This window comes from Cryptomeria japonica, chromosome 6 (assembly GCF_030272615.1).
Source record: "Cryptomeria japonica chromosome 6, Sugi_1.0, whole genome shotgun sequence".
In the NCBI taxonomy this organism is placed as follows: domain Eukaryota; kingdom Viridiplantae; phylum Streptophyta; class Pinopsida; order Cupressales; family Cupressaceae; genus Cryptomeria; species Cryptomeria japonica.
In genome coordinates this window covers 403,895,344-403,915,807 of record NC_081410.1, presented here as the reverse complement: position 1 = coordinate 403,915,807, position 20,464 = coordinate 403,895,344, and the positions used below count along the sequence as shown (strand labels likewise).

The 20,464-nt window shown below is 36.3% G+C and overlaps 1 protein-coding gene across 4 annotated transcripts in view; it reads right to left on the bottom strand.

Moving 5' to 3' along the window:
- Positions 1 to 20,464, bottom strand: part of LOC131065840 (D-lactate dehydrogenase [cytochrome], mitochondrial) — a 283,265-nt gene that overhangs the window by 34,937 nt on the left and 227,864 nt on the right. For all 4 annotated transcript variants that reach the window (XM_058000480.2, XM_058000478.2, XM_058000477.2 and 1 more), the window contains one exon: positions 1,762 to 1,805. In XM_058000480.2, coding sequence (XP_057856463.2) covers positions 1,762 to 1,805 — 44 coding nt within the window. The remainder of the gene's footprint in view (positions 1 to 1,761; positions 1,806 to 20,464) is intronic.

Here is a 20,464-nt window from a genome sequence, read left to right as displayed (position 1 = left end):
AATGGTAGAAATAATGAAGAGTTGCACTCTTTCAAAGGGTGTTAATGGTGAAAGGGTATGTCTCTTGCCAAAGGGCATACATGATGAAGAGGTGTGACCTCTCCCTCAAATTGAGAGATATAAAGGGAAGGAATCAAAAGCATCTAGTGACATCACCATTGATAAGATCAGATCAAAATTGTTATCAAGTTACAAGAAGTAACATTTGTGTTCTTTGTGGTATGCCTCCCAATCTGCAGGCGACATCTACAGTGCTAACTCCAACCACAGGCTACAATCTGCATACAGGTAAGAGGGGTTAAGAAGTCTTAAGGTATATATGTGTGTGGACGTGTGTGCCACACACACACATATATATTAATGCATTTCTATAAATACATATATCTCTAATGATTACTTATATGAATGTAGGAATAAAGATAGGAATCTATGTAGAATATGTATGTATATTTAGGATCATTAGAAAGATTAAAGAATATGTAAATGAAGACGTAAATTATGGAATGGAAAACAGTAATGAATTATAAAATGTAATATTAATGTGATTATATGATGGAGGCTATAGGGAAGAAATTCCCTTAGCCTAATGGAGGGATTATGATAATCCTTGGTAGGCAGTATATTCTGAATATCTATATACATATATATGGCTTGGTTGACTAAGTTCATCCAAGAAGAGACAAATCTGGCCGGTCCCCTCTGATGGACTTGGATGATGAGATGCATCATCCAAGGGAAGGAATTGACATATGGTCTTCCTTGGATGGCTTGGGTGTAAGAAATTACACCCAAGACAGGAATCGAATTAACTTTCGATTTCCTAGATGGCTTGGGTGTAAGAAGTTACATCCAAGACAGGAATCGAATTAACCTTCGATTTCCTGGATGGCTTTGGTGTAAGAAGTTACATCCAAGACAGGAATCGAATTCACCTTCGATTTCCTGGATGGCTTGGAACCAAGATGGGTTCCAAGAAGACGAACTTCACAGCTGCCTAAGGACATATCTTCGTATGGCATTCGTATCCTTTTTATTTTTAAGAATTGAAATTAGTGTTAATTAAGTAATTGAACTTTAATTGCAAATTAGATTAGTTATGTATATATTTTTGTTGTGTTCTAACAATCTGTTTTGCAGGACAATGATCTCTAATTAGTAGGGACATTACAAATAATGCACATATGTAAATTTTTGTTTGCTGTTTTGGATCCTACTTCTAGATCCATCTTCAAGGAATAATTGAAGTACATGTATAATGATGGATCTAGAAGTTAGAAGATCGAAGACATTGAACCAAAATTCACAAATATAGTTGGTTCTAGAAACCTTAGACAACTGCCTATGTTAACAATCATTTTCTAAGTTTGACGACACTTGTTTGCCAATAGCACAAGATCCAAAACATTATAAAAAATCCAAAAGTATAGTTGATTCTTGACAACTTAGACAACAACATATGTTGACCTTCATTTTCTAAGTTTGGCAACACTTGTTTGTCAAAGGTACGATTGTTGCTAATATTATTGATAGATCCAAAGGATCTAAACTGTCCCTATGTATAATTTTTTACTACTTTTATACCTAGTATGATTGGCAACACAAACTAGTAGAATGTTCGATACATGTTAATATCACACCCATTCAATTGCAAGGTTTTTGACAATTATGGTTCTTGTGAACCATTACATGCATTCTTATAGGTCAAGATTCATATTAGAATATAATTTTTTTTCTTAAATGTATTAAAAAAATTTAACTCACCTTCAGTTTCCCCGTTCCTACGCCATGCTCTCCCGTACAAGTTCCTGCAAACCATGGAACTAATTGCATAAACGTATTACAATAGCATATATAACACCTAATTAGAAATGTATTTGCATGTCTTTTTCTTCTATTCAATTGTCAAATGCCTCTAGCCAAATGTGATTTGTAAAATTTCATTCAATTATTTAATGTCTATAATATCAAATAACCAATCAAATAAATATTAACAAGGGAAAATGTATTTCATAGAGATGGCAAACAAACATATTCTTGCCAATTAAGAAAATAAATAAATAGTTAAATGCTTTATACTTTTATCTTAGACATCGGGTTTCCTGGAGTCCTAAAGTCATGTAGTGGTATATTGCTGTTTACTTTTCATATGCATCAGAATTCTCAAAATAAATGGTCATCAAAATAAACTTCATAAAATTACAATTACTTTGACATTGTAGCACCCCTGCCCTAATCAGATTTTTAAACCCGGTTTGACCATGGTTGACTTTTTAAGTGGCTTTCTTGGATGGTTGATTTACCATGTTGTGATATTATAGTCAGGTATTATGCTTAATGTGTGTACCAGTAAATGTTGATTTCCCATCAATTCTTATGTATGATTAGTTGTTCTTTTTATTCGTGTTATTAATCCCGGGCTAACACTTTCATTGAATATATATGTATGCATGTGTGGTTCATTGTTGCAGGAGATTGCAGGTACAGTACCGTGTAGGTACAGGGTATCGTCTCCACCTGGCTTCGCAGGTCTGAGCATGCCTTTTTGGTCCAATGGAAGTGGGTTAGGTAGTCGTAAGACCCTACGTGTTACCCTAGTCGTGCTCAACTGAGCGTCGTCAGTCGTCCGTCAATTTCCCCTTTGGTTGGGTATGTGAGTAGTGTATTTGTTTGGTTTTCTTGAGTTGCATGTTGTGCGTTTGATAAAAATTGATTATTAAATCCTAAGTATTTAATTAGATTAAATGTGTTTTTACGCATTCGTAAATTAAAGGGACTAAATTAAATACGACCCCGTTGTGTGATTAATCAATAATTAGATTGCTTAATTCATATTTGTAGCAAGTTTGGTTAAATGGTTTTTTAAATGATGAATTAATTAAGTATATGCATTTTGACAGAAAAGGTTAAATAGAATTGGAAAATTAATATCTTACCCTCATTGACATTTTGGAAACAGAAATGTTAGTTTTGATTTATTTGAGAAAATCAATTTTGGGAAGAAAAATAATTTTTGCATATTAAATTGTTTGGGAAATGATTTTTTTATTTGGTTGAAAATAATTTCAACCTAAAAATAGATTTTTGGTCAAAAATTTCCTTTTAACCTAGGTTTTCAAAAATTATTGGAGGAAGTTGTTTTTGGATGGAAAAATTTTGGGGCATCCTTGGTTGGAAGAAATTCTTGAGCTTGCGGGTTGGGCTCTTCATCAAGTCACTACCAGGATTGCATATGGAAGTAGGATTTTGGTTAATTTCCTTTGTTTTAAAGAAAATTACTGATTTGTTTTGGAAGAAATCTGTGTTTGTTTGCTGAAAAATCTCTTAGATTTGTGAAATAAGGAAGAGTAGCAATGAGTTTTTGAGTTTAACCCTCCCTGATTTCATTTCCATTTCCAAATCAACTTTTGATTTGCTCAAATTGATTTCTTAATTGAAATTGGGTATGGGTTTTAAACTGAGAAATTTGCTTGTGTTTGGTTAATGGGAGTGGAAAATGTTTGAAATTTGCTGGTAAAACTTTGCCAATTTGGGTATTTTGGCATGCTGGTAATTTGCAAAACAAAAAGAAATGCATTCCCTGGCTTTTTCTGAGTTTATTTTGTTGGTTTGGGGGTTTGTTTTCTTATTAAAAAAAGTATATATATATGTATTTAAATCTTTATGTAATCTGGAAAATTTATCCTCTCAGAATTTTCTCAGAAAATTTTGAGTTTGTATCTACCCAAAAATGTTTGGGAATTGTTTTATTTAAAAATTTAAAAAAAAAAAAATCATATTGAATTGGGCGTGGGGAGCCATGGCTCAACCCACGGCCCACTGTGGTGACCACATCTTGTGGCACCATGGTTGGGGCAGCCATAGACCATGGTTCTCCACGGCTGTGGAGGCCACAGTCTGTGGTAGCCACAACCCGTGGTTCTCCACGACTGAGGAAACCATAGTCCTTGGAGACCACAATCTGTGGTAACCACGGATGTGGGGTCCACCAGCCTCCTTTTAAAACAAATTAATAAATAAATAAATGAAGTTCTTTTTTAATATTATTTTATTAAAATTAATATTATAATATTGTTTTATTAAAAAGTTTTTTTTAATGGTAATTTTTAATTATTAATTAGTAATTAATTTAAATATATATATTAATTGATATTTAATTTGTATTTTTTTTTTAAATACATGCAAGGAAATATATTCTAATTTGAAAAAAATAAAATTAGATTAGATATTTTAATTTTGGGAAAGGAAAAGTATTATTTTATTTGGAAAAATAATATCAATTTTAGTTCAGTAATATATAAATTTAATTATATTTTTATATGTATAACATATGAATATAATTGTATAAATGAGTTTCTGGTTTAAATTTATTGTGAAGTATGGTTATTTATTTTATGATATAAATGGAACTATAGTTGAATCAGAAAACCGTGGGCAACATGTATCTTAACGAGATAGACAAATTGTAATCAATTTAGATCAATTAGAAAACTCTATCAATTTGTATTTTTTAGTGTTACGGAAAAAAGATTGTCATTATAGATTAATGTTAATGCGTGTTTAGTTTTCTGTATTCGCATTTGATTTCAAAAATGGCAAATCCTTGATTGCGAGTGTTGGATATTGTCATGTGGTTGATTTGTAACTGGTTATGTCCTTGATCTCGAGTATCGACTATTTTCATGTGATTGTTTTGTATCTGGTCATGTCCTTAAATGCGAGTGTTGGATGTTGTTATGTGGTTGACTGTAGCTGGTCATGTCTCTAGTCAGAGAATCGTCAGTCAGTATATCTCATGTGAGGACTGGTTTGGCCAAGTGGGTATTCCTATCGTATTGAACTCCGTATACTAGTCCTTGTGTTTACCTTGGTTTTGCGAGTTCGTCTATTTTGTGGTCAAGTGTCATATGGGAGAGTGGCTTTCGAGTGGGGGTCGCGCCCAAAGTGGTAGCAGGGTAACCCATCGAAAGTATGTCTAAATAAGTGATAACTTAATAGTATATTAGGGATTTTAGTAGATGAAAACACTAAGTAAGATAATTGTGCCTCACGCATGGGATGAGTGCTAGTACCAGTGAGAAGGCCTGAAATGGCAAACCAACAACCTTGTCTTCACAAAAGGATGTGTTGGGTCCACATGAGACTTGGATGGGCTGGAGAGTCGGAAAACGTTGCCAGGGTAACCCAGTGGATGGGGTCGGGACCTATGGAGACCTGCCAGGGTAACCATACCAAGTTATGTGATAACACTTGTCCCTTATGTTCAGTTGTGTGTAGTTTGTGTTGTCTTTGCTAGGAGCACTGTTGTGGAGTCATATTTGGTTGTTTATGCCTTTGAGAGTATCTGATACTCATGATAGACCATGGGTTGCTTATGATGGGTTGCGAGAACTTAGTCCCGCTGGTACTCCAGTTGTTCTTCTGTATTTGCTCCATATCATGTTTCAGATGGATCCTTTTTTTTCTTCTTGGATCATTCATGTATCTTTTGGACCGATGTGGTCATATGTATTATTTGTTTATGTACGCCTTATTGGCCGGATGTAATTGATGTGAACCTTATGTATTCTTCACCCTATTATTTTATTAGAGGGGTCTTGCAGTTGAGCAGACTCGGAGATGTAGCCCACTAGGGTTGAACTCCAATATCAATTTGGTGTTGTGTGGTGTATGTGTTCATCTGGTTCCTTTTTATTTGGCATGTATGAATGGCATTACGGTTAAAATGTATAATGTAGATTAGATGATATTAAACTTAAATGCATGCATGAAGTTATTAAATGCAATATTATGGATCATGAAGATTGTAGGTTTAGTGGAATGCAAAGTATTCATTATCTTTTAATGCAAATAAAGTATGTATGGAAATTAAATGTATGGCATATGTTTTAATTTAAGGTTGGATGTAATATATGGTTAAATTGTAATGAATGAACTTAATCATGTTATCTATATTTTTAACCTGTTGAATAAATTTAACCATTGTTTAAGTATAATCATGTCATTAAGTTAATCAACTTAATTAGATTAATTAGCGTGAGTTGAGTTAGTAATGAACTAAGTAATCACGTTGGGAAACCCTTTAGGAGTTAGTTAAGTCTTTCGTTGTGTAATCTGAACTTAATGTTAACTCAATGTATCATTAAACTGTTTTAACTTTTTTTTTTTAAATATTTGCACTCTGTTCTTGTGTTTTAGTTTTATCCCTTCGAGGTTTCCTGGCGGAGCATTACAGATATTTCCACAAGTTAACAATTTACCTCATCTATCTTAACGCAAATATGTCTAATCCATTTTCTTCCAATGATTCGGCTCTAATTCTAGACCCCACTTCAAAAATATTTGTAATCATTATTCTAGATGTTGAATTACAAGCATATGATCCTCTGAATAATTTCCTAGGTTATGATGTGTTCACAAGTGATTAGTGATTTGTTTAATAAAGTGGACATCAATTAAGCTCAATTTATTTCAACATGAATTCAACGGAAAATGCTCATCCCACCATCTTACTAAGTCCCTGTGAAATTCAGTCCAACTTATATTATTTGCATGTCTGTGTCAAAGTTGAGAGAAAATAAGTATGTTTTAGAACAAGGATTATTGCAAGATAGTCATTTCAATTGAGTCTATGATGCCCCACTAAACTCCATATCTCTGAGGATGAGTGAGGTTGCTCACCCAAACCACTAGGATAAATCTTCTATTCATGTTATCCAATAGTCTTTCAGCAGATTAGTAAATTGTCAAGCATTCAATAAGTGAGTCAATCAAGTCAACTAGTCAAAGTGTTTGTTGATATTTGCATAATGAACTAACTGTAAACTATATAAACCTACTTTTTATTGATGAGAAATGGAAACTTTCTAGTGCCAGGCTACCTCATTGCTAGAATAGTTAAAAAAGTGCTCACAATGGACTCATATTATAAAATCAAATTGCAATAGGAAATAAACGCATGATAATAGAATGTAACACCGTGCTCTACAAAAAGTAGTAATAGGCAAAGGTTCATCATAGCTTTTTCATTAATGATTAATTGATAGTCGGTTGGTCATGTCTCTCATTTAAGTGTATTCTCTATGTCAGTTTTCAATATGAAAAGTGAATAACACAAGGTTTTCTCACTATAAATTTTGTGTTTGGGGTTTTCTAGTTTCCCATATCTATGGCTTTCCTCTACTTGGTCTATGCTGACACTTTGAATTATACTTTTATTGCTTATAATTTATGTATGTTACTTATATTGTCTTCATTTTATTTCATTTCATGTAGTTCATTTAATGAAATAAAATAATGATGTTTCTAATATTTATCATTTATAGGGGAATATCTAAGGCAAATCCTCTCCTCAACTTATGAGGGGAATCTCCCTAAAAACTAGATTAACATCAGACTATAGCCAAAATCTGCAAATTCTAACACTACACAAAATCTTCTAGGGAAATTTTGTAGAGTGAAATAAACTAAATGAAATTCAACCCTATCTTTTTGCTCTGGGATATGAGCAGAAGACAAGAAACAACTCTTCTCACACAAAAAAGATTTTATATTTAAGACTTACAATCAAATGAAACAACTAAACTAGACACACCAAATACTTTCCCAATCACAAAACTCAGAAACCAACAAGTCTGCATAAATGAAAATAGGATTAACAAATTACTTCTAACACATAAACAACTTAAGATTCTCAAAATTGAATAGCCTAATTGGATACAAAGCAATAACTACAATGAATCAAAGTGTTAATACAAAGCATAACAATACTCTTCACTTTCAATCCAATCAACAAAACTTAAAACACTTCCAACAGGCATGCATAAAAATGAAAATTTCTGCAGCACAAGCATAACTTCAACTATCATTAAGAAATATTTTGCTCAAATCACTTATTTATAAATTTACAAAATGGTATATTTGGGACTTAAGATAATCGCTAATTAATGTCAAAAATCAATGTCTTTAAATGTAACTGTTGTGTGTATTGCACACCTCGCCCATCTCTGCGACAGGGAACCCCCATGTTTGGTTAGTTTTCTCGAGGTACAATGTACGATGGGAAGCCAAACGATGAATTTACCTCTGTGCGTCAAAATCTCCTTATAGGCCGAAAACGAGTGACTAAGAGATTAAAATCCCACGTTTCCAACTAGGCAAGGAAGTGCGAAACAGTTAAAGTTCGGAAATGAACAAAGAGTTTAAAATCGCCAAAAGCCCTTCATAGCCCGAAAATCATCAGGCTTTCAGGAAGACCCCTTAGCCCGAAATCCATAAAGAGGGGGGCATTTAAACAAAGTCTAAGTCCAAAAACGTTAAACTCGCAACATTGTTAGGTGGGCCGAAAACTTAGAAGTTGAAAATCGCGCAATAAAATCGTGCAAAGTTACTCTCCAGGCTGAAATTCGCGAAACTGCTTGTCAAGCCGAAAAGCTTAGTAAACAATTTAAACTCTCACACTCGCCATTTAGCCCGATATGTTCTCAGGTAAAATCACATGATTTCCCCTAGAAGGCCGAAAATGTCTGCATCCCGCAAAATCCTCCAACCACCCAAAAATCAATTGAAGTTTGCAAATTCGACCAGTAAGCCGAAAACGTAGGAGTATGAAAATCTCGCATTTTGGTCCAAAGGGCCGAAATCTTCAAGAGAGCACTTTTAAAACTTCGCGCCATAAGCCGAAACTTCCCAAAACTCGCGAAGTAAACCATTTGCCCGAAAATCGCTAATAAGAGGAAATCGCAATATTTGCAAAACATATTAAAGGCCGAAAATGCCAAACGGACAAAAATGTGCATTTTATCTTGATAGCCCGAAATCCATAGAAACCAAGGTCACACAAATAAGCCTATTTGGCTGAAATCAAAACAACTTCCAAAATCGGCTTGGTAGCCCGAAAGTTATCCAACCTAAAAAACTTAAAACGAAACTCACAAATTCCCCTTGCAAGCCGAAATGGGAGAAAGAGATCAAAATCGGTCCAAGACCTCATTTGGGCCGAAATCGTAAAGAAGTTCAAAATTTGCGAATTCCCCCTTCAGGCCAAAACTCACAAAAGGAGCCCATAGGCCGAAACTTGAAGTTTGCAAAATGTTCCAACTTGTTGAAAATGACAAGGAACTTTAAGTTCACCAAAATAGCTTATAAGCCGAAAATGAAAACAAGTTCCAATTCGGGCAATTCAGCTTGCAAAATGTCTTTCATGGCCGAAATTTTCAAATCGCACCATTCGCACATAAAAGGCCGAAAACTCTAAAAGGAGTAATCTCAGAAAACCGGCTCATAAGCCGAAATAAAAGGAAAATAACGAAAACCTCACATTTCCTTGTTCAAATTCACGAAATTGGCTTGTAAGCCAAAATTGAATAATAGGGCAAAATTGCACATTTTATCCTAAGCAGCCGAGTTTGGTCATTTTGAAAACAAGTTAGTAAGCCGAGAAGCTTCAGTGGACTCAAATCACCTAAGCATCATCAAGACGAAGGTTCGGATTTCATGTTTGAAGAGGCATTTTAAAGGGAGGCATCTCACAAAGAGCTTCTCAAGCCCAAACTTTGCCAAACCAAAGCCCAACGTCGTTAAATAAAATTTAATGTTTGTTAAATTAATTGATTAAAGTTGAAATTGATTGCTTGCAGGGTCATGATCGATGACGTCGAGGAAGAGTTAAAGCGTCAAGCCCGAAATGCTAACCAACAAAGACGCAAGAATGCAGATCGCGATCAAAGCCAGGAGCAAAGGTGTAGCGCAGGATCAAAGCAATGAAACATTGGGAAGCATGCCACTGGACAACAAGTTGAAGTCCACCACCGAGACTAAAGACCGAAGAACATTCAGAATGCTACCAAAGTATGCATTCTCGAGAAATACACAATAGGATTAATTCTAGAAATTCAGTTTTAAAAACTGAAATTGTTTTAATGTAAAACTGCCTATGGGCCCCACTCAAGATATTTTAAAACAGAGGGGACACAGGTTAGTTATGTCCAACTACCGAATAGACCCAAATTGAAGCCAAACAGTTGTCAGTAGTTGAGAGGATAACTGAAAATTGAGTGGGCATGGGTTAAAGCTGCCAGCTTCTGGAAGGCAGATTGCAACCCTTGGATGCAGTCAATCCTGGCCACCAGTTCAACATGTAAAATCTATAAAAGGCAAGATGCCTCTCATTGTAAAGGTTAGAATTTTGTAGTGGGATTTTAGAGTTAGAATAGGTTAGATTTTAGGAATAGCATAGAGATGCTGCAAAAATTGTTGTAATGGCAGCTGAAGCAAATATATTAACATTGAATATGGTGTTTATTGTCTTTGTTTTCAATTTGTTTGCATGGTTTCTTTTAGCTAGTTAATTTTAGAGTGTAGGGATTTTAATGGTGAAGTGTAGAGGGGTATTTGATGCATTTTTGGTTCATACCATTGAGGGTCTATTGATCGTAGGTCACCGTGCATGGTTAGTCTGAACCCAAACTGTGCATAGTTCAACTGCAGGTGTTCGTCTTAGGCTGCGCCAGAATTGGGTGCCTAAAACGAGTGTCTCCGGTCTGAAAATCTTTCATCCCTTGGAGCTTGCGCCGTTTTTGTCTAGTTGTGAGGGTGTCTTTGGCGAAACAAGAACTGGTTTATTGAAATCTATCTACCCGCTGCATCAACTGTTATCATCCTTGTCCTTAGGCTTCATAAACCCTTTTCTTTTGCTTTTGTTTCCCAGTCCGAAAATTGCAGCAGACCAGCTTGTTGCAAAACATAAGTCCCCTTGTGCTCCCAGCAAAACATATCGATCACTGAGTTATCCCGTAGTCAAGAACTGACATATGGAACCTTGAGGTCGTCCCCATTGATCAACTAAAACAACATTAGGGCTTCCTTATACAAGAGAGGATAGGATACTCAACGAGATCATTCTATTCTGCATTGGCCGAATGGAGTCGTAGTTCCACGACTTTAGACACATCAATAGTAACCACTGACATAAGTGAAAATATAGAAATAAAGCACTTTTAAGCATAAAAATAATCTAAACAATGCTTTGATAAAAACTGACTAAAACTATCTAAAAATAATCTCTTTGAAATCCACCAAAAAATACAGCTCACTCTAGAAACAAGATTAGCCAAAAATAGCTAATCCTACAACTCCTTGCAGTATTTTTGAGCATGCCAGATCCTCTAAAGAAACTTGAAACTAATGTCTCATCATGACATGAATCTAAAAATCCTACCTGCACAACTCAGCAATTATGAGCACTGTTATTTTCAGCCTTTCATGAGTAAAATTTGCCATAACTTGCTGCCAAAAACCCTAGGAACTCTTTGCAAACAGGCAAAAATTATGGAGATGATACAAACCCCAGCACCTTAGAGAATATCTACAATTTGTTTATCAGACACTAACATCTATATCAAATGTTTGCTCAATTCTTCTCATGAAAAGCTGCTAACACCAATCTTCAAAGACAAGTTGAAAAAATGAAACCCTAGCAGCTGAATGATAAAGTATTGATTGCAAACCCTAGGTATCAAAACAAAAAACTGTTGGAGTATGGATTAATGACAAAGAAGTCCTAGCAGAGCATAACCTTTACAAACCCTTGCAAACTCTGAAATTTGCAAATGAAGCCCAAGGGTTTTATATGCCAATGTAATATCCCAGTAAAAAAAAATTTTGTGTTTTAGGCCAATAACAATTCATCCACAACAAATAACCCATTAAGCTTAGAGGAATAATCCAAACAACTGAAAGGGAACCCTTCCACCTTTTGTTCACCGAGAGCCTAGACTGGGAGGGTGAGAGCATACGGTGTTCTGGGGATCATTAGCAACAATAATCAAACTGAAAATTACAATGCATGGGCGGCAAGCCGGCCCCTTCTGCTTATCCAGCAAGATAGAAACCAAACTCTTGGCGGTAAACTGACCAAGGGAAAAATTACAAGAAATTGAAGTTCAATCACTCTACTGCGTATTTCAGCGGGAGGACATTACATTAAGCTATCACTCTACCGCATATTTCAGCAGGAGGACCATTGTATTGAACTTATCACTCGACCACTTATTCAGCGGGAGGACTGATTACAAAAACCGAATTACAAAACTTAGAAGGCAGCAAGCCAGCCTCTTCCACTTATGCAGTGGGAGTTACAAATGAAAGCAGAAAGAAGGGATGATCAGTACTACTGAAACAACCTTACAATATAGAGATGAGATGAGAAGATTAATTGCAGATTTCTACAACAAGACTGTAATTTTCTGTTACACTGATCTGCAGGCTGAAAGTACAGTTTCAGCAGCCTATGGAAACATCAAAACACTCATAACTCACTCATTTTTTACCCAAATCACATGAAATCAATCCCAATCTCCCAATATAACTCTAACAATAACATCCCAACCAAATTACAACTCAAACAAACCACTATTCATTTGGCACGCATCCCAAGGCAAATGCAAAAACCCATGCTATACCCTAGAAGTTCCATTTTGTCTAATAAAATCATTGCTCAATCAAAATAGCCAGAAACTCGCACATTGTATCACCATGGCATGGAAGGAAGAATGAGCCGGTACCCAGATGGATGGAGTCGCCTAGTTAAGAGATGTGAGCAAAATTCACTTTCAGCAATCCCGCGACCAGCAACCAAAAACACTCAAATCCAACATCGAACACTCCATAATCTGCAACTCATTAACCAATCAGCAATGGGAACACAAGGGCATAGCTAGGTACTATATTGCAAGTACGAAACTGAGACTCAGCTAGGAAGCCAACTTCGAAGCTCAGATTTTCAATAGCCAAATTGGTGGCATAACGATGCAATTTTCAAAAGATATGGAAATGGGAGCCCAAGCCTCATATTTATAACTTCACTCCTCAAATTCAAATGTCATTCCTCCAAATTCCACGCCTTGCATTTGAATTTCATTCCATAACAAGTGGACCCAAGTGTAGCGCCACTTTCTTCCTAAGTCAAGACTCACGCCAAAAAGGGGGAGGGCCCACGTAAAACTCTTGGCACATAATGGAGATGCAACATGAAATAATGTTATCCTAAAAATATTTCGACATCCCATAGAATATATGAATTTTGCCACAACTTAGGATAAAATAGGCATTAATCTCAAATTTAATAAACCAGTAGCCAATAATCAGATTAATTAAATATTAACCTTAGGATAAGGAAATAATATTTAATTATGTCGCAAATGACTCCCATACTGATTAATATCACAACCAAGGTGAAATTGCGTCCGAACGACCACAAAACTGTTGTAGAGTCAGAACCCTGTCTAATGCCAGAAATAGAACTGTGCCACTCAGCCACTTACTAAAAATAGTAAGTCAAGAACTACTGCTCAGAAAAACATGATCATCGCGTCCAGAGGCAAAACAAGGAGAGCTCAGTAGGACAGTAACACCAGAATGGCCATTCCTTGACTTACTAAAAATAGTAAGTCCTCATTTCATCAGTGCTAGACCCTCATTCTTCATTCCACCTAGCCTACGGGTCTCAAGAATAGGCTAATGGACCACTGAAAGAGCATCAATGAGAAGGGGACATTACAGCCAAGCTCAAACATTCTGCATAAATCAAAACCAACCTTGGTGACACCTTGCAATGATGAAAGTTCTGAAATCTTATGTGAAATATTGCAGCAGCCCCTTCAATCCCTTGAAAATCTTAAGTATGCCGAGAGACTACTTGAGCATGTACCTTGGATGGTGTTAACCACTTAAAACTTTGGCAAGAGCATACAAAGTGCACACCTAGAGGGTGTCCACCACTCACATTTTGGACAAAACAAGGCAAGTGTATTCCTAAGGGTTTTATGCCAATAAACATTTAGTGAAATTTGTCAAAGCAGGCTTTTAGGAGTGGTTTGCCAAGTGGAACACTGCACTTAGAGAACTTTTGGCACTTTTATTGGGTCTTGTTGACATGTATTTTGTACACTATCAAACACAGAGTAAAATACCCGAGGGTACCTTATCCTCTCTTGAGTAAAGCCTCTGAATGCTGAAGATATCGTGAGAAAGGATCGATCAGGGTGACTTCAAGGTTCTTCGATGTAGGATCTCTATGTGTGGATAAGCTCTCTGTGGTATGATGTGATTTGCTGGAATCACAAGGGGACTTACATTTGATGATTGTACGTCTGATCTACTTTGAATATTGCTAGAACACAGGCTCTTACTAGCTTTGACTTGGAAAAAGGAAAAAAGATGAGGACGAGGAAAAGATCTAATCCTAACACTAAGAATGTAAGAGCAATGAATGATCTTTGATGGAATTCTAACTAAGTCTTGTTTTGACATCCCAGGACCATCTCCACAAGGTTAGTGCGATCTTCGAAGGAAAGCTTTATGATGTTCAAATCATCACTGCAGGCATAGACACCATCAGGTTGATGCATATCAATGAAGAAGCGACAATTGAAGTTAAGCTTAAGCTGAATGATTCCAGTTGACTACACAAGGCAAATCTGCAATCAACAAACTGCTAGTAGTATGGATATACGAATTCCACAATCAATCAAGCACATTTCTTCCATTCATCTAATAACATGAAATCAAATATGAGAAGTATAGAGACCATGCAAATTGTCGAATCGACCCATAAATTTCACCATTTCTTCAATGAAGTTTTACAAGTCTTTTACAACAACATCTTCGCAACAATCTTTGCCTTCTCTCTCTACTCTACTCTAATTGCTATTCTAATCACCTTCTAACTACTCTCTATTCACTAACTCTATTCTATTACTTCCAACTTACTGCCTTTACAAAATGAAGAGTCGGAGCTTATATAGTGCCCTTAATACAATTCGATGGCTTAGATCAATTTGAGATCAATGGCCAAGATTCAACAATGAAAACCCTAATTAGGGTTTGTTACAACCATTACATAACATTTAATGCTCGACCAATGAAAAAATTGTATTTTTAGGACACATGTCTTCTCTAGAAAATTCCACCAATGGATAGCCGAGGTAGGTACATCGAAGTTTGTGCCACCTTCCATGAGTTAGGTACATTGAATCTGGACATGCTAAGGTGGAGCACACCGACTGGAGAAGTGATGACTAGGATGCCACCTTGTCTGACACTTGTATCTTGGTAGATATTCAACTTGATGTTGTTGAGAAGCTAGCTTTAATTAATTCATCTGGAACTATCTGCTTCTTCAACGAACCTTTTGCTCTGACTTCTTGTGTCCTTGATTTGCAGGATGTTGATGTACCTTGCCTTGTAATGCTGGATTGGAAGAGGTCGCCCTTATCCTTGCTTGATCGAAGAAAGCCATCCTTGTCGATGCTAGACTGGAGGAGGTCGCCCTTCTCCTTGCTTGATCTTCTTGGAGGAGACCGTCCTTGATCTGGCTTGATTTTACAACTCCGGGATCTCCATTTGATGCCTACACAAAATATTAAAGTTAGTCTTTTGAGCATCAAACCTCAAAGCATGAAATTTAAGACCTTTCAAAGGTAAAACTTAAGATATTAATTTGAAAAAAGTCATGATAAATCAAGAACTATACATTTTCAAATTAATCATGAATGGAAATTGGATTTTCAAGACTTAGATTTTACAAAATTGCAATGGGATCACAATAAGTCTTGAATGAGATCTTCAAAAAAGTAATTCTTCATACCTTCCCTTGAGTACTTAAGTACAAAACTTTGAAAAAAATGATGAGAGAAGACCGGATTTTGATGGACAAGCTTAGATTATAGTCCTCCCTTGGATGAATTACGCCTCCTCTAGCTTGAAAAAGAATAAACTCCACTAGCCTCTTCAAAAATCTAGAAATTCGCCTTCAAATACCTTCAAAACATCTGGAAATTATCCTCCAATTTAGCAAGAAATTCGCCTCTCCAATGGCCTTCAAGATGAATTTCGCACTTAAAGGAATGATTGAATGATTTGAAATGTGAAGCAACACTCCTCAATATATAGAGCGCTCACCTTCCACTTACCCATGAGGCCGACCTAGCAAATAAAAGGTGAAATAATAAATAAAACCTCAAAAGGAGTAGGCCGACTTGTCAAATAAAGGCAAAATAATGCCTTGTGCGCTCAACTTTTAATTTTTAATTTCACAAAAATTAATTTTAAATGCCTTTATAATAGAAATTCGATTTTTTTGAGGCCCAAAATTAATTTATTAAATGCCAATTTAATTAATTTTTTCAAATATTCCAAAGTTAGCAATTTGGCATCTAATGCGATTTGGAGGATATTAACGCCCAAATATGGTAAAAAATTAATGAATGCCATTAACTTCGCTCTGGTCCCTTGGAGAGGGACAAGAGCGAACTCTCAATCTAGGCCTTGCATTCCTCATTTTCTTGTCCAAGACTTCATCTAGGCATCTAAAATGGCATTTTTAATTGCAGTTTTGAGTTTGATTTCATTTGATCTCTAGGAGGGAAGTGCATTAGGACATTTTCACCTTGGACCCTCAGAGAGGGACAGGAGCGCCTTTTCACTTTTGTCCTCAATCCTTCATCTTTTAATTGCCAATTCTCGTTGTGGGGTAAGCGATGATCCCCTTCGTTCATTCTATGCATGCTTAACTTGTTACTGCAAGGCAAAATAGGCTCTCCCAAGATTTTCGCCCTGGTCCTCTAGTGAAGGACAGGAGCGCTTTTTGTATTTTAGGCTAGGATTCTCAAATTTTGAAGTCAAATCTTTGTTCACCATTCTTTAGAAGATCCTTCCCATCTCGCACAACCTTGCCTTAGCATAATCTCGGAGGGAAATTGTTGATTTCATAAAAATCGCCCTGGTCCTTCAATGAGGGACAGGGGCGCTTTTGAGTCCTTGTGCAAATTCTTGATTGTTTCGATCCTCAAATTACCCTTAAGGCGTAGGACATCATTCCCCACTCCTTGAGTCTTGGAAACAAAAATAGCATCTCAAAATGTAAGACAAATGGACATATTTGGAGATTTCGCCCTGGTCCTTCAGTCAGGGACAGGAGCGCTTTTACCAATTGTCATCAAAATTTGCAAATCTTGCATCTCGATTCCACCTCGAAGCATTTTAAACATTATTTCAAACTTGCCTTGGCTTGGATTTGTCCCAATTTGGAGAGAAGAGCTAGATAATATGTTTTTTGCCCTGGTCCCTTGGAGAGGGAGAGGAGCGCTTTTGTAAATTCAAGCTTGTCTGTCCTTTGCTAGCCTTCCAAATTATCTTCAATGGGCTAATCATGCCTTATTCCATTCATTTCAATCACAAACTTGCCTTGTCTTTTGCAAGAAATTTGCACTTTTTAGAAAATCGCTCTGGACCCTTGGAGAGGGACAGGAGCGCCTTTTTACATTTGGGTTGATTTCCTTGTTCTTTAAACCTTCAATCGCATCTAAGGCATAAAACACCATCTCTCCCTCCTATCCAAGTCAGGTTTTGCCTCAAAATCTCAAACGAAGAGGACAATCTTGAAAAAACACCATGGTCCTTCAGTGAGGGACAGGAGCGCCTATTGTCATTTAGGTTGATTTCCTCCTTTGTGGACTACTCAAGTTATATTCAACGGACAAATCATGCTCTCCTTGACCTCTTCAAATCATAAAATCACTTTGATCTTGCAAAAATAATGCAAATTTGAGAATCAAGCTCCGGTCCTTCAGTGAGGGACAGGAGCGCTTTTTGCCCTCTAGGCCAAAATGCTTCATCTTTCATCATGAAATGCCTTGGCTAAGGAAGATATCATCTTGTTACATGCCATGAATAAGAGTTCAAGTCCAAGAAAGGTCTAAAAATGTGTATATAAAGAAAATCGCTCTGGTCCCTCAGTGAGGGACAGGAGCGAAATTACCCTTCTAGGCAAAACTCCATCATTTCATTGTCTTTAATCAAATCTGGATGCTCTATCACGTTCATTTCGTCCTCCACCATGCCTTTGATGTCTCAATTTAACCAAACAAGGTGAGGAATGATTCCAATAAGCCTTTTCGCCCTGGACCCTTGGTGAGGGACAGGAGCGATTCACCTTGGACCCTTGGAGGGGGACAAGAGTGAAATTCGCTCTGGATCCTCAGTGAAGGACAGGAGCGAAATTTGACTTTTTGAACTCTCTATCAGGATAATTTTTATGGAATATAACATTTAAGTATAAGAATGTCACTTATACTTTAAGTTATATTCCATATATACTTTCAGGATGTTTGAGAGTGGTTTCAGACCTCCAGGAGTTATATTGCAAAATCTAGTTTTTTGAGGTTTTTTAGTTTCCAGACTTAGTCAAATTTCAGGACATTCCAGACTTAGCCAAATTTCAGGATCAGGACTTTCAGACTCAGCTAAAATTTCAGGATCAGGACTTTTAGACTTCATCACTTATCAACTTGACCTAACTCAAGCAGAACCTGCTATCCAGGTGATCCCCTTGGCGACACTCAAAATGCAAAGGCCAACAGACAAAACCCTAAAAGACCTAAAAGACAAACCCTAGAAAGCAAAAAGCAGGGGTCCCCATTTGCAATGGGGCGATGTGTGAAATGGTCACAACAGGTCTTAACTAGAAAAGTGCACAACTAGAGGGGGCCTCATCACTTTACTTAGTATTTTCCATTGAAGTGCTCTTCTAGAGGTGGCATGCCAAACCAAAGCACATGCTTAGGGTCACTTTGTCATGGCAAACACACCAAAAGCACATGTTTTTGGCTTCAAACCCAATTTTTGAAGCCAAATTTCCTAGTATTGACAAAGTGCACCAAAGGAGTTATCTTGTCACTTCTATTACTTCAAAAAATTTCACTATCAAAAATTTTCACTGCAAACAAGGATTCTAGATCTCACCTTGCTTTATTGACTTCACAAATTGATCAATGCATCCAGAAAACAATAAACTTCATTCAAGACAAACATAGACGACATGGACAACAACTTGGCATTCAACATCTTTACGCATAAAAGTGACAAATAGACTGCACAAAAATGCAAAAAGGATCTCTCTATGTAAGTTTTGTAGGGGTACAACATATATGTAATAGTTAATACATTATGATATCAAGACATAATCTATGTATTTCATTGTTATCCATTATTTCTTCCTTTTGCATTATGTTTCTTGCATGTAATGATGAGATGGATTTCTTGTCACAAGTAATTATTCCAAAAGGTGGTTGTCGGGGTTTTTGCACAAAAAGCAATAAACAATACTAACACCTCATGTTCATTAGTCATTTGTTTTGCTTTAATTGCACACTAGGCCCTAAAGCAACAATACATTGTCAAAGGGGTTCAATGACCCTAAGTTCACATAGTACATTATCTAAAAGATTGTCCTCATCTTGAACGAATTAAAAAATTTATACTTAGTTTAACATTGTGAGGTTTGGAAATTATAAGAGATTAATTAGCTAGTACTGATGTTATGATTTGCAACAGCAACACATTCTCAATCTAAGACTAACCAACCAAAGGGTACACTTGTCCAGTTTGTATCAAGGATCATCCAGCATATATAATCTTTCATTCAAGAATGTAATGTCCCCTTTTCACACCTAGTCAGCTTTCCTTCTTGTTAGGCTATTCCTGGGTTCCCGTAGGCTATTTGGTGATAGTTAGGGGACTCAAGTTTCCTTGGAGAGCTTGGTTTTTCAGTTTCATTGAGCTTTTGCAGAAGTGCTATTTTTGGCACATGGCATCTGCTTCAGCTTCACTGAAATTGGTTTCATTTCTAAATTTTTCAATAAGATAATTGGAATTATTTTTAATATTTAAACTAAAAGTATTAAAGTGGTGTTTAATATTTAGCTTAAGTGCTAAAATATTTCATAAAGTTATGTCCCCAAGTTGGATGCATAGGTTATAGGGGGCAAAAGATGTGTTTTTTAAATGTTTTATGGGAACTTTTTCAAGGGAAATAAAATATTCAAAAAATTGAAATGCTCTAATTTTTCCTCCAAACTCTATATATTAAAATTTTGTCTCTTATTTCTTCATTCAAAGTTTTGCGCACATATAGAGATGTTGTCGGAATGAACTTTGGAGTTCTTCCTAGAGCTGTTGAGGATGAAAAACCCTCTACAATCTTTCTAATTTAGGTGGTGAAAGATCCACCCTAGCTGGTTCACTATTTTCACTCAGGAAATACACTTGGTTTGCACGAGTTTTGGTGATTCAGGGGTTTCAAAGGATGAAGATTGATATGGTATTTTGATTTAGATCTTCAATTTTTTTGTGTTTGGTTTATTTCATAGCTTTGTACTGTGCTTGTAAGGGGTTTTTATGAGATTTTGTACCTAGCCATACACCTTCATCACTGTAGGTCAACTCCCTCTTTGATTCATAACAGCCAAGGCATCCGTTATCAGCTTCTGCATATTGGTTTAAACAACTCCCTATAGTTGGGCAACCACTTTCCATGCCTTTTTTATGAAATTTTTGTTGTTATTAATTTAACCAAGGGAAATTGCTTCACTTGCAAGCCGACCAAACATTTTTGGGTGGCATGGGACTT